Here is a 12,493-nt window from a genome sequence, read left to right on the forward strand (position 1 = left end):
GCTTTGCTTGGCAAGTGGTGCCCTTATGTCAGGAACATCATGGATCTGCTTTGCTTGGCAAGTGGTGCCCTTATGTGAGGAACACCATAGGTCTGTGTTGCTTGGTGAGTCATGCCCTTATGTGAGGAACACCATGGGTCTGCGTTACTTGGCGAGTGGTGCCCGTATGTGAGGAACAAAATGGATCTGCGTTGCTTGGCGGGTGGTGCCCTTATGTCAGGAACACCATGGATCTGTGTTGCCTGCGAGTGATGCCATTCTGTGTGACATACGATGGGTTTGCATTACCTGTGATTAGTACGTCTATAGGAGGAACACCGTGGTTCTGCTTTACCAGTAATTAGTACCATTATGAGGGGCCGGTGACCTGAATTTTGGATCCCTTTTTATAACAAGCATAAGGTTCGTTCCAACACGAGTCCCTGACCGTCCGACGCATGCGCAGTTGAGAGAAAGCGTTCCAACACACACCAAACCAATCCCGGACTGATGCATGTACTCAAATGCGGCGTTCCAACATACCTCAAACTGTAGTTACTGACCGCCAGAACTCGTCCGAGGCCTGTGGCATGAACCGGTAGTACGGACATGCGCAATGGAATACATGCGCGAGAGAGGAAACTCACTGGACAGACCACGTGCGTTTCCACTCCTGTTCTGTTCCTTGTTCTTCTCCCATGTGGTTTGTTAACATTGCCATAACCTCTAAGCGGTAATAGTTATTTCTAAATCTGTTAATGAATTCTGTTAGGGTACTTGTGAATTGAGGAGTAGAAATAATAAATTAGTAAATAACGAATTAATAAATACGCAATAAAAATGGAAAAGTATGGGGATTTCGTTGAATCTTCATCCAGTGGAGATGAGTTGGATATGCAGTTATCCGCGCCAAGGAAGCGAGGAAGTTATTTGCGTAAGTTTTATTGTTGCTAGTGGAATTCTCGAGGTACTTTCTAATCGCGTCATTCTGATTTCACCGTCCAAACTCAGTAGCGATTATTATAGTTGTTTTTTCTAATGGTAGAAAATGACAGGGTCACGGCCACATAAAAGTTAATTACCGTAAAACTTGTAGGTAATCCTGGTACATCAAAACGGAAACATGCTTACCACTTGTTCCACTGCTTTCCTCTCACCCTAGTGGGACCTGGGAGAGAACTGTGTTGTACATGTTGTGGAGGGATGTATTTGCTTTACGTGTTTCTCCATTGGTTGGTTGGTTGGTTGGTTGGTTGGTTGGTTGGTTGGTTGGTTGGCAGTAAATTGTGTGTCATGTATTGAGACGAACACGAACACCAAGTTTCCGCGTTCATGGAATTAATTGGACCTGGCAAGGAATTGGACCCGCGACTGCTATGAATCGAAGGTTGTGACAATGGCCTTTGATAATAGTGAATTATGATGATAAATAATAAAGAACGTGCAAGTGTATTTATTTTTATACCGAGCGAGTTGGGCACGCAGCTGTGAGCTTGCATTCAGGAGATAGCGAGTTCGAACTCCACTGTCGGCAGCCATGAAGATGGTTTTCTGTGATTTCCTCATTTTTACACCAGGCAAATGCTGGGGCTGTACCTTAATTAAGGCAACCGAAACTTCCTTCCCACTCCTAGCCCTTTCCTATCCCATCGTTGCCATGAACTGTCTGTATCGATGCGACGTAAAGTAGCCTGTAAATTTATTTTTACGCTTGTAGTTTGGGATTTACTATGCCTAACGAAAATGTGACAATATCAGCAGTTCCCTTACACAGCATTTTCTGCCGAGTATTGGGAGCTGAAAACGTTTATTTTCTTCCTTACACCCTCAACCATAATCTCCTTTAATATCATTCAGTATCTCGCTATATTTCCTTAATCGCAAATATTTAGATATGTATAAACATTTGTGTTTCATCCAAATTCTTATATCAAAGACTATAACATTTCTTTGAACCAATTTACTTACATCATAGTTCCTTAACGGTGAAATTCAGGCCTAAGGCTTCGAGGAAGATATCCCTCCCTAACCAATTAAAACGAATATAAACCATGTGTGTGTACTTCATTCTTTATTCATTTTTAAAATACTTGTTGCACCGTGTTCTATACGTATATTGAATTTCATCAGTATTTCAGTAATTTACCTTTCCTTTTTCTCACGAATCTACAAACTAAACAGGGCAAGGTAATACGCGCCATACTCTTTGTTTACACGTCAGATTGCTGTCCAGGAAGCGTTCCAACACGTTCAAGTTCGGGACCAGCCGCTGACCAATCCCAAACCGGCGCATGCGTACAGGGCGATGCATGAACCCGCCGGTGACCGTCAGAAACTCGTGTGTTGGAACGAACCTATAATCTCAGAAAAGAAGACATTGCGAATTGGATCCACAGATTGTTTTGGATTCATGGTCATTTTTCATCATCATTCGTTTTTTATTTTAGTCAGTAGATACATCGTTTCATTTCGTTGCACCTTGTATCATTAGGGGCCGATAACCTGGCTGTTAGGCCCCTTTAAACAACAATCATCATCATTATCATCATCATCATCATCATCGCTTTGAGCAGACCCCTCTTCTACTCGCCACTGTCTTACCAAACTCTACAGAACTGCACAATTACAGTCATTGTCTTTTTCCCCCACTGTCTGCTGTGTGTTGCTGCATTCTTCTTCTTCTCCTTCTTCTCCTCATGGGGCCTCTAAATTTTAGTTCCTAATTAGCGTCGACCTCTTAAGATCTTTTGCGACCATGCTTTTCCTTCATTCCCGCCTAGGTATAACTGCTCCCTTCACAAAGCTGCAGGTTGTTCTTATTGGGTTTTCTTGGATTTTTTTCTCTCTTCACCTGGTTGTCCTAGAGTGGAGAGTCTGATTCTACCGAGCGCATCACATTCGAAAAGTATGTGTTCAGCTGATTCCTCTGCTTCATTGCATTTCCTACATATGTTGTCTCTTATTACTCCAGTTCTATGTACGTGTTTTTTCAGATGGCAGTGTCCTGTCAACAGTCCTACTACCCATCTTATATTTTCTCTGCTGCGTTTCAACAGTTCTTTAGTATGCCTCTTGTTTGGTCCTTTTATCAGTTCCTTTGCAAGCTTGCATCCTAGAGTATTTTTCCAGTTTTCCATTTGTTTCTTTTGTATCCATTTTTCTATGTAGTGTTGGGCTTGTTCATAGGAAATCCCGCGTACAAGTTCTGGGCCTACAAAATGTGTTTCTGCACCTTTCCTGGCCAGTTTATCGGCCTTTTCATTTCCTTCATACCGGCATGCCCTCCCCTATCAGTAACTAACATACGCCAACATAAAAGAGGAGAATTCAGTATGTAAATATTGATATTTATTAATATGGACAGCTAAAGGTTATAATAATAAGCACCACCACGTTCGAGTCAGGAAATCTACCTGGCTGACTGACTTTAACGCCAGGCTGCAGCTGCTGATTACAAGTATGAAGATGTTAACTTGTACTTTCTCTGTTTATAGGCATGTCGCGGGCCGGAGTGTCGCTCACCCGGTCCGCACCGGATCTACCCCACCTCACCGACAGAGAGCAGCAGATCATCATGCAGGTGTTACATCGAGATGAGCAGCTCAGACGACAAGACCAGCTCAGAGTCATGTGAGTATAACCACATCTCTTTATTGTATGATATAAGTGACAATAGAACCAACAAGGTACTATGATCGTCTGTGCGAGGAATAAGAATATCTGCCGCGCATGCGCCTATCTCAAGTCTCAAAACCTGACCATAAACATCAGTTCCGTGCGCCTCTTACGAACTGAGGTTCTGTTGTGAAATATGAAAGTGGTAGAGCAATTGTGCTTTAGTTACACATTTACTATTAACCGACAACAAACAAAAGAACCCTCGGCCACTTCGGTTCGCGCAGCTTGTTTCGGTTCATCCCGATGTTACCCGACGAATCAAGGACAAGCACATACACAGCTCGCTGACAGACATGCCGGCTGTCAAGCTGGTGTTAACACATACTGCAAGTAGCGGCAGTCAGGCTCTTCGATTGAGGTTATTCTTTCATTAAAGCCGGAAACGCAATGCAATTAAAAGAACGAAAGTAAATGTAAAGTGGCCAAAGTATTAAGCATTGAGTTAAATGGAACTACTTACAATACCCAAGCTGTACACCATATTTTTAAAAATATACTGTTCCAATAAGCGTACACACAGAGGACATTATATGAACAACACAAAATAACCGTCGAAGATACTCTCTGCTACAATCAATATCTTTTCCGATTTTAACACACGCTTCAATTTGTCCAGTGTAGGTACAGTTTTTTTCATTACGTAAAATTCGCGTATTTTCCGACGTATCACATCTTTTGTGAAGTCGTCTGTTTCGATCCTTTTCTTGTGGACTGTTTTCTTGCCATCAGGTGTAGAAAAATGCAAACGACCCTTGGCCATAGACGTCTTCCCTTCCGCTAAAATACGTTTCACCAGTGACTTTGAAACCCTTGTTGCTTCACTTGTTGAAGCCACTACATTATAATTCAGTTTATGAACTGTTTTCTGTTCTCGTAACTGAGCAGCTACGTTATATACTATTTCTCTGGCTTGTCCCCTTACAGGCCGTCCAGATTTGCTACCAGACTTCGAAGTAGCAGCCATAACTACTGTACATTCAAATGACACTCTCACTAGAATAACATGGTACACAACACTATATAGCTGAAAGACTGGGCTGCCGTCAATTATTTCGCTGCTGAGCGGCTTTAGATGTGTGTGCGTGTGTTGACATACCAGCTGCGCAACTGCCAATACTTCTAATTCTGTTTTTTACACAGTCAAGAATTTAGTTTATTCACCTGGTTAATGTGCTCCGTAATGAGTAATGACCCTTGAAGGTCGCTAGGTAACACTGTTCAACACTATATACATAAAGACATTTACCAATACAGTACACGCTACACGCGAAGGAATTATAGGACTACAATTACTACACCTAAAGAAATAAATGTGAATAAAACTGACTAAACAACAAGAGCGCTAAAACGGATACAGAAGTGACAGTGAAACTCTTGTGTAACCGCGCTTCACAGTGTGCACAGTACGGTGGCCAGACAGCATGTGACCCCCTCCACTACTGCCTATGATGTCAGACATCCACTCGGAGAGAATGCGCGGAGAAGTGAGCTTTGCGCACGTTCTTTTGTTAGTTGCATGGTAATATATGGCTGCATAACGAACAGTTTAATAATGAATATACATTGATTCATTGCCTGTCACGACTGATGTTTGTAGTTAAGAGTGTAGTATCTGTTACTCATGTCTTACCTGCTTCTCGTCAGACGCAGGTAGTATTCTGTTAAACACTATGGAATGCTTGAGGTCTGTTGCGCACAGCAGCAGCTCGATTTGTTCTGGGTGATTTCCCACAAAAGAGTAGCGTTAGAAAAATGTTGCAAAGTTTGGGCTGGGAAGAACTGAGAGAAAAGAGACGAGCTGCTCGACTAAGTGGTATGTTCCGAGCTGTCAGCGGAGAGATGGAATGACATTAGTAGAAGAATAAGTTTGAGTGGCGTCTTTAAAAGTAGGAAAGATCACATTACGAAGATAATGTTGGAATTCAAGAGGACAAACTGGGGCAAATATTCAATTATAGGAAGGGGAGTTAGGGATTGGAATAACTTACCAAGGGAGATGTTCAATAAATTTCCAATTTCTCTCAAATCATTTAAGAAAAGGCTAGGAAAACAACAGATAGGCAATCTGCCACCTGGGCGACTGCCCTAAATCAGTATTGATTGATTGATTGATTGATTGATTGATTGATTGATTGTTGATGGATGTATGAGACTTATTGCACCCGGAATTCATATTTCTCTGCAGTGTTGCCAGGTCTTCCGAAACTTCAGGAAATCTTCGGATTTTTCTGCAACACACTTGAAAACCCGAAAAAAAAAATCTCCCGAAATTTCTTCTAATCCAAGGTTCAGGAAAATGAATAATAAATGATGGTACATAATGTATTTTTGCCAAAAAACTCCTCACTGTGTGACGTTTAATCGATAACATCACTCGTTAGGTACTTCCCCGCATTCATTTTAGGTTCGAATTACCGTATCTCTCCCCTCTTATTGAGCTCAAAGCTTGACTGCATCATTCGAAGGGAAATCCCCGATCCGCATATATACAACCTGTGACAATAAAGTTTGGTGAATAGTCCTGTACTATCAACATAGACGAACCATGCACGACAGTGACCTTATTGTCCTTCGAAATAGTCCCTTCCCATAACTACGCACTGCTGAGATCGGCGATTTATCTTTATCACTGCTGTTATACTGTAGTTAGGTAACTATTTCATACTCTATTTTGTGATTATCTTATTTCTTGTACCTGTTTTTCTAATTATAAGATTAGAAGTTATGAGCAAATATTATAATTGGGCTAACGCCTGTATATTTGCATACAATAAATAAATAAATAAATAAATAAATAAATAAATAAATAAATAAATAAATAAATAAATAAATAAATAAATAAATAAATAACCTACCACAACAGGAATGCGCAATAGTAATTCCATCCCTAGACACGGTGTTGGCATCAGGAAGGGCATGCAGCCGTAAAACAGGCTCAAATCCACATGTGCGGCACACTTCGCACCCGCAACCGCATAGGTATGGGAAAAGCGGTAGAAGAAGATAATCATTTTAAAAATTCACCCTTTTTTTTATTATTTCACCCCCTTAAGTGGATTTTTCAAAAAAGTGTGTTCATGTATTTTTAAAGGAGATTCCAGGTACCACTTTTAACGCCTGTAACATCTTCAGTTTCTGAGATATATGTTTCCTCATATAAAGAATTCAAATCCTTCCTCAGTTCTTTTTATCCCCTCCCTCACCCTTTAAGTGGATTTTCTGAAAACAAAAATTTGTGTTCTTCTATTTTTAAAGGAGATTCCAAGTACCAATTTCCATGTCTGTAACAGGTGAGATTTTTGTGATATATTTTAAATAATCTCGCTGCTGTAAGAATACTGGAGCTGATGTTGCCATAGTTACGGTAGTTCATTTCTTTATTCGATTCCTAGAGCAGGGGTAGTGTGGTGCCAATATCTCCATAACGGTTGGTTTTATGGCCTTAAGACAAGGTTTTCGGGCCCGTAGGGCTTACCGAGTTTTGTTCTTTGCGTCGAGGGACTTAAATTGAGCTTTGTCTCGTCCTTGTACGACAAATTCGATATTTCGTCTATGTTAGCCTAGTATTGTTATATATCCCCGCGTGCCCACCGCCTCGAATTGTTTTGAAAATAAAATACAGCCCATGTCCGTCAGGGATATTGAACGTTTACATTAGTAAAATAATTTTTAGAATCGGTCCACTAGTTCTTGAGATTAGCCATTACTTACAAACTAACTTTACCTCTTTATCTAATAGTATAGATTATTTTCCAAAAGGAAAATTTGACACCATTCTTCTTTAAAGTGTCGGTGGCTCTTTTTACTTTACCCGTTCATTCAGTTTCCTGTTTCTTAGTGAGATTGCTATCATAAACCGCTCCATTACTCTTAATACTATTTTCCTGTATGGTTGCTCTCCGTAAGTAAAAACGGGCATAATACTCTGACTGAATATTATTGTTCTGCGATACTTCAGGAAGTTCGTGTCTTTTAGTACTCGTGAGTTTCCAGAAAGCAGCAAAGCCGGGCACAACAATTAGTTTTACAATTTATATAGCGTAAACTTTGAACCGTATTGACGTCAGAAAAGTTGGATGGCGCAGCCACGCGGTAGAATGTTGAAGCTGCAACATAGTGACTGGTGAGATTTATTTACATGGCGAAGCATTGACGTCGTGATGGAAACAGAAAGAAAACTGTCAAATTTGAGGAGGTACTGCTCTGTATACGGTTGCAAATCGTATAAAACGGATGCGAAATCTGTTCACTACTTTCCTGTACAAAAAGTTCAGAGAGAAAGATAGGTTTCCGCGCTGTCAATTGGAAAACGCGTTACGCGATATATGACAGTGTGCAGTCTGAATTCTTGTGAAGACGACTTCTTTCCACAGCGTAGGTGTCGGTACTGTTTATTGTACTCATTGATACTTATTGTCTCTAATTTGTATTCACAAAGATTTAGCTACATCAAAAATACTGATAAACTTGTAGCCTAATACTTCTGTGCCGCACATAGAATGTAATCCGCTCTTTGTAAACTTCTGCATATGTGTAACAGCAGACAGTAAATTAACTATCTACATGTGAGTAATATCTTAAACTGGTAGTAATTAAGCGCTGCATTAAAAATGCCTATAAAATACTTCTAACAATGAAAGAAAATAATAAATTAACTTTTCTTGCTATTTGTTTTACGTCACACCGCCACAGATAGGTCTTATGGCGACGATGGGAAAGGAAAGGTCTAGGAATGGGAAAGAAGCGGCCGTGGCCTTAATTAAGGTACAGCCCCAGCATTTGCCTGGTGTGAAAATGGGAAACCACGGAAAACCACATTCAGGGCTGCCGACAGTGGGGTTCGAACCCACTATCTCCCGGATGCGAGCTCACAGCTTCACGATCCTAACCGCACGGCCAACTCGCCCGGTCATCTTAAATTAGAAGCCATAACCTAATTATTTGGTAGAACTGGACAAACCAAGTATTCTTCAACCCCAAACAGCTGTGACTGTAGAGGTTATAGTACTCTTAAATTATAATTTTCCAACTTTGGTCTGCATATTCTGTAGGTAGTTATAATTTTTATACTTATTATTTTCGGTTCTAAGTTCTAAATTTTGTGCTGATGGTAAAAATGGAAGAACATTAAGTTTATGTGGGCTGTTCCAACACAAGCCTGCATAAAGCCTAGGATTTATTTGCTTTACAACATTTACTTAGTAGAATTATTATTTTCTTTCTTCCCCAAGATTACAGTTTACAAAACAGGTAACTCCCCCGTCACCTGGCTAATGCTTTGGCATGGACCAAATCAATAAGAAATTACTCCATAACCTCTAATAGTGGAAAATTACAGTAGCTTAACTGTTAAGGTGAATCAGCGTGTCAACGGTAACATTTCTCAAACCCGCTTTACATGTACAGTTGCACTTCACATTTTCACCCCCTTGTTCAAGACAACATTAACTTTGTGCGGTTTTGAATCGATGTGGGATGATTGTAAACACAACGCTACAACACCAGTTTCATCTTCGGTTTCAAACTTTTTACCTACACATATCAAAGTAATTACGCTTGAATATTTCTTCCCCTTCCACCAATGGACGCGTGAAATCTCCGACAACTCTCAACAGTTGCGTATACGACACCAAAGACATTTTGAATACTTAATAAATCCTACAGACGCACACCCGATCACTGTCATGTTTACTTCCCGTCACTATCTCGCCGCCATATTGGAAACAACTGACCGTAAGCTCCTCCCCCGTTTCGGACGTCAATTGTAACTTGACGTGTTTCTGTTCTTTTTTCCCCCACTGTATAACTACATCGAGGATTTAAACAAATGAACTGCCCGTACCTTTTCACAAACATGTTATTGTTAAATGACTGATGTACTGTGCTATATTTAAATTTATATCTACAAAGAAGAGTTATTAAGTACGATCTTACGTATTTATAGGCGTTGAGTTTTGTAGATTCCCTTGGGGCACTATATTTAATTCTATACACCGCAAAAAAGGTTCATAATATCAAGGATACAACGCAAGAATAAAGTTACAGAACGGTGTTTATTGTTTCACGACCTGGACTGTAAAATTTTACTAACATATACATTTTTCTTCCAACATCTAACACAAATACACAGTGACAATAAAAAGATTAGTTGTTACTGTTGTTGTTGTTGTGAAGGTTGTTCCTTCTTAACTCTGCATTAGTACCGCGTGTGGTCTCCTCTAGCATTGTTGCAGTCTCTGACATGTTGTTCCATGCTTGCGATCAGTACATCGTCATCTTGAGAAAGACATCAGAGGGTCTGCCTTACAAGGGCTGCACTCGGCTAGAAATAGCCACACGAAATTATTATTATTATCTTGAGGAAGAGCGATCAAAACCAGCCGTTTTCAACCTGCTTCTTGCGTGTTAAATGCAGATCATGTCCGGTGAATTAGCTGGCCAATTCATATGGTTTATACCCGTCACGCTCAAGAAGTTCCTCACTCGTGCACTTCGATGAGGGCGAGCATTGTCGTTGAAGAAAATGAATTCAGTGCCATAAGGATTCTGCAAATAGTCGAAGAATTTCATCAGTATACCGCTGGACAGTTAAGGTCCCTCAAATTGGTATCAAAGGTGTACAACAGCCGTGCATTATCGAAGCGTTAAACGCCTCCAAATGCATGCACCTCTTCAACATTCTGGTAATTTTCACCGCGCCTTTTACATCTCTGCATCCTTTGTCGTTGTGCATCCGGCCTAAGTGATATCAGTGTTTCATCTACAAACATGATACTACGCCATTCATCCAATTAAGAAACTGGATAGCCCAAATTCTACTCTCAACACAATAAAGATTATCTAGTTGAACACGTCGAATCTGTCGAAATGACCTCAATTGGACACTATGGGCCGATTGCAGAAACAGTATTTAGACGATGTCTACGGTTAAACAATGCCTAAGCATGGCTGCCGCATTCCAGAGCCGTAATTTATCACTTAGACACTGTCTAAAACCGATGTTCAACCGGTCATGTTTAAACACTGCCGAGAGCACTGTTCAACCTCAAATGAGAGGAGTGAATCACAATCAGAGGTTATGTACCATAAAATACACTGACTGACAGAGCAAATGCAACACCAAGGAGAAGTGGTTCGAAAGGGATGAAAGTTGGCGAAAAAACAGAGTCGGCACGGAAGAATAATTGATGTTTATTTCAAACCGATATGCAGGTTACACAATGCGCACGGCATCGACTCAGTAGGATGTAGGACCACCGCGAGCGGCGATGCACGCAGAAACACGTCGAGGTACAGAGTCAATAAGAGTGCGGATGGTGTCCTGAGGGATGGTTCTCCATTCTCTGTCAACCATTTGCCACAGTTGGTCGTCCGTACGAGGCTGGGGCAGAGTTTGCAAACGGCGTCCAATGAGATCCCACACGTGTTCGATTGGTGAGAGATCCGGAGAGTACGCTGGCCACGGAAGCATCTGTACACCTCGTAGAGCCTGTTGGGAGATGCGAGCAGTGTGTGGGCGGGCATTATCCTGCTGAAACAGAGCATTGGGCAGCCCCTGAAGGTACGGGAGTGCCACCGGCCGCAGCACATGCTGCACGTAGCGGTGGGCATTTAACGTGCCTTGAATACGCACTAGAGGTGACGTGAAATCATACGCAATAGCGCCCCAAACCATGATGCCGCGTTGTCTAGCGGTAGGGCGCTCCGCAGTTACTGCCGGATTTGACCTTTCTCCACGCCGACGCCACACTCGTCTGCGGTGACTATCACTGACAGAACGGAAGCGTGATTCATCGGAGAACACGACGTTCCGCCATTCCCTCATCCAAGTCGCTCTAGCCCGGCACCATGCCAGGCGTGCACGTCTATGCTGTGGAGTCAATGGTAGTCTTCTGAGAGGGCGCCGGGAGTGCAGGCCTCCTTCAACCAATCGACGGGAAATTGTTCTGGTCGATATTGGAACAGCCAGGGTGTCTTGCACATGCTGAAGAATGGCGGTTGACGTGGCGTGCGGGGCTGCCACCGCTTGGCGGCGGATGCGCCGATCCTCGGGTGCTGACGTCACTCGGGCTGCGCCTGGACCCCTCGCACGTGCCACATGTCCCTGCGCCAACCATCTTCGCCACAGGCGCTGCACCGTGGACACATCCCTATGGGTATCGGCTGCGATTTGACGAAGCGACCAACCTGCCCTTCTCAGCCCGATCACCATACCCCTCGTAAAGTCGTCTGTCTGCTGGAAATGCCTCCGTTGACGGCGGCCTGGCATTCTTAGCTATACACGTGTCCTGTGGCACACGACAACACGTTCTACAATGACTGTCGGCTGAGAAATCACGATACGAAGTGGGCCATTCGCCAACGCCGTGTCCCATTTATCGTTCGCTACGTGCGCAGCACAGCGGCGCATTTCACATCATGAGCATACCTCAGTGACGTCAGTCTACCCTGCAATTGGCATAAAGTTCTGACCACTCCTTCTTGGTGTTGCATTTGCTCTGTCAGTCAGTGTATGTAATTTGTATTATCATGTTGAGACGATTCCGGGAAGAAAGGTTAGTCCGACGGCCTCTCTGTGGGTCGCCCGCTGCTAAATCGCAGCAATTCGTTTTGCATGCACGGGAGATAATCATAAAATAAGGTTTCGCTTTACGAGACACTTGTTTCTTGAGAGTGACAAAGTGACAGTCCGGTAACTCAACTTGAATACAATTCTTGGCAAACGATATATTTTATTATTGTGTACATGGGGTAATTTCCATGGAATTATAGGTCACTTCGACTACATACAAATCAGAATTACGTGTCCCGATAGTCTGAGGGCTGTCACATACAT

The 12,493-nt window shown here is 42.3% G+C and overlaps 1 protein-coding gene across 1 annotated transcript in view; it reads left to right on the plus strand.

The window, feature by feature from the left end:
- Positions 1-12,493, plus strand: part of LOC136881791 (uncharacterized) — a 954,543-nt gene that overhangs the window by 124,343 nt on the left and 817,707 nt on the right. The window contains exon 2 of the mRNA XM_068229324.1: positions 3,474-3,609. Within this exon, the coding sequence (XP_068085425.1) occupies positions 3,474-3,609 (136 nt within the window). The remainder of the gene's footprint in view (positions 1-3,473; positions 3,610-12,493) is intronic.

Source organism: Anabrus simplex, chromosome 10, assembly GCF_040414725.1.
Source record: "Anabrus simplex isolate iqAnaSimp1 chromosome 10, ASM4041472v1, whole genome shotgun sequence".
Taxonomy (NCBI): Eukaryota; Metazoa; Arthropoda; class Insecta; order Orthoptera; family Tettigoniidae; genus Anabrus; species Anabrus simplex.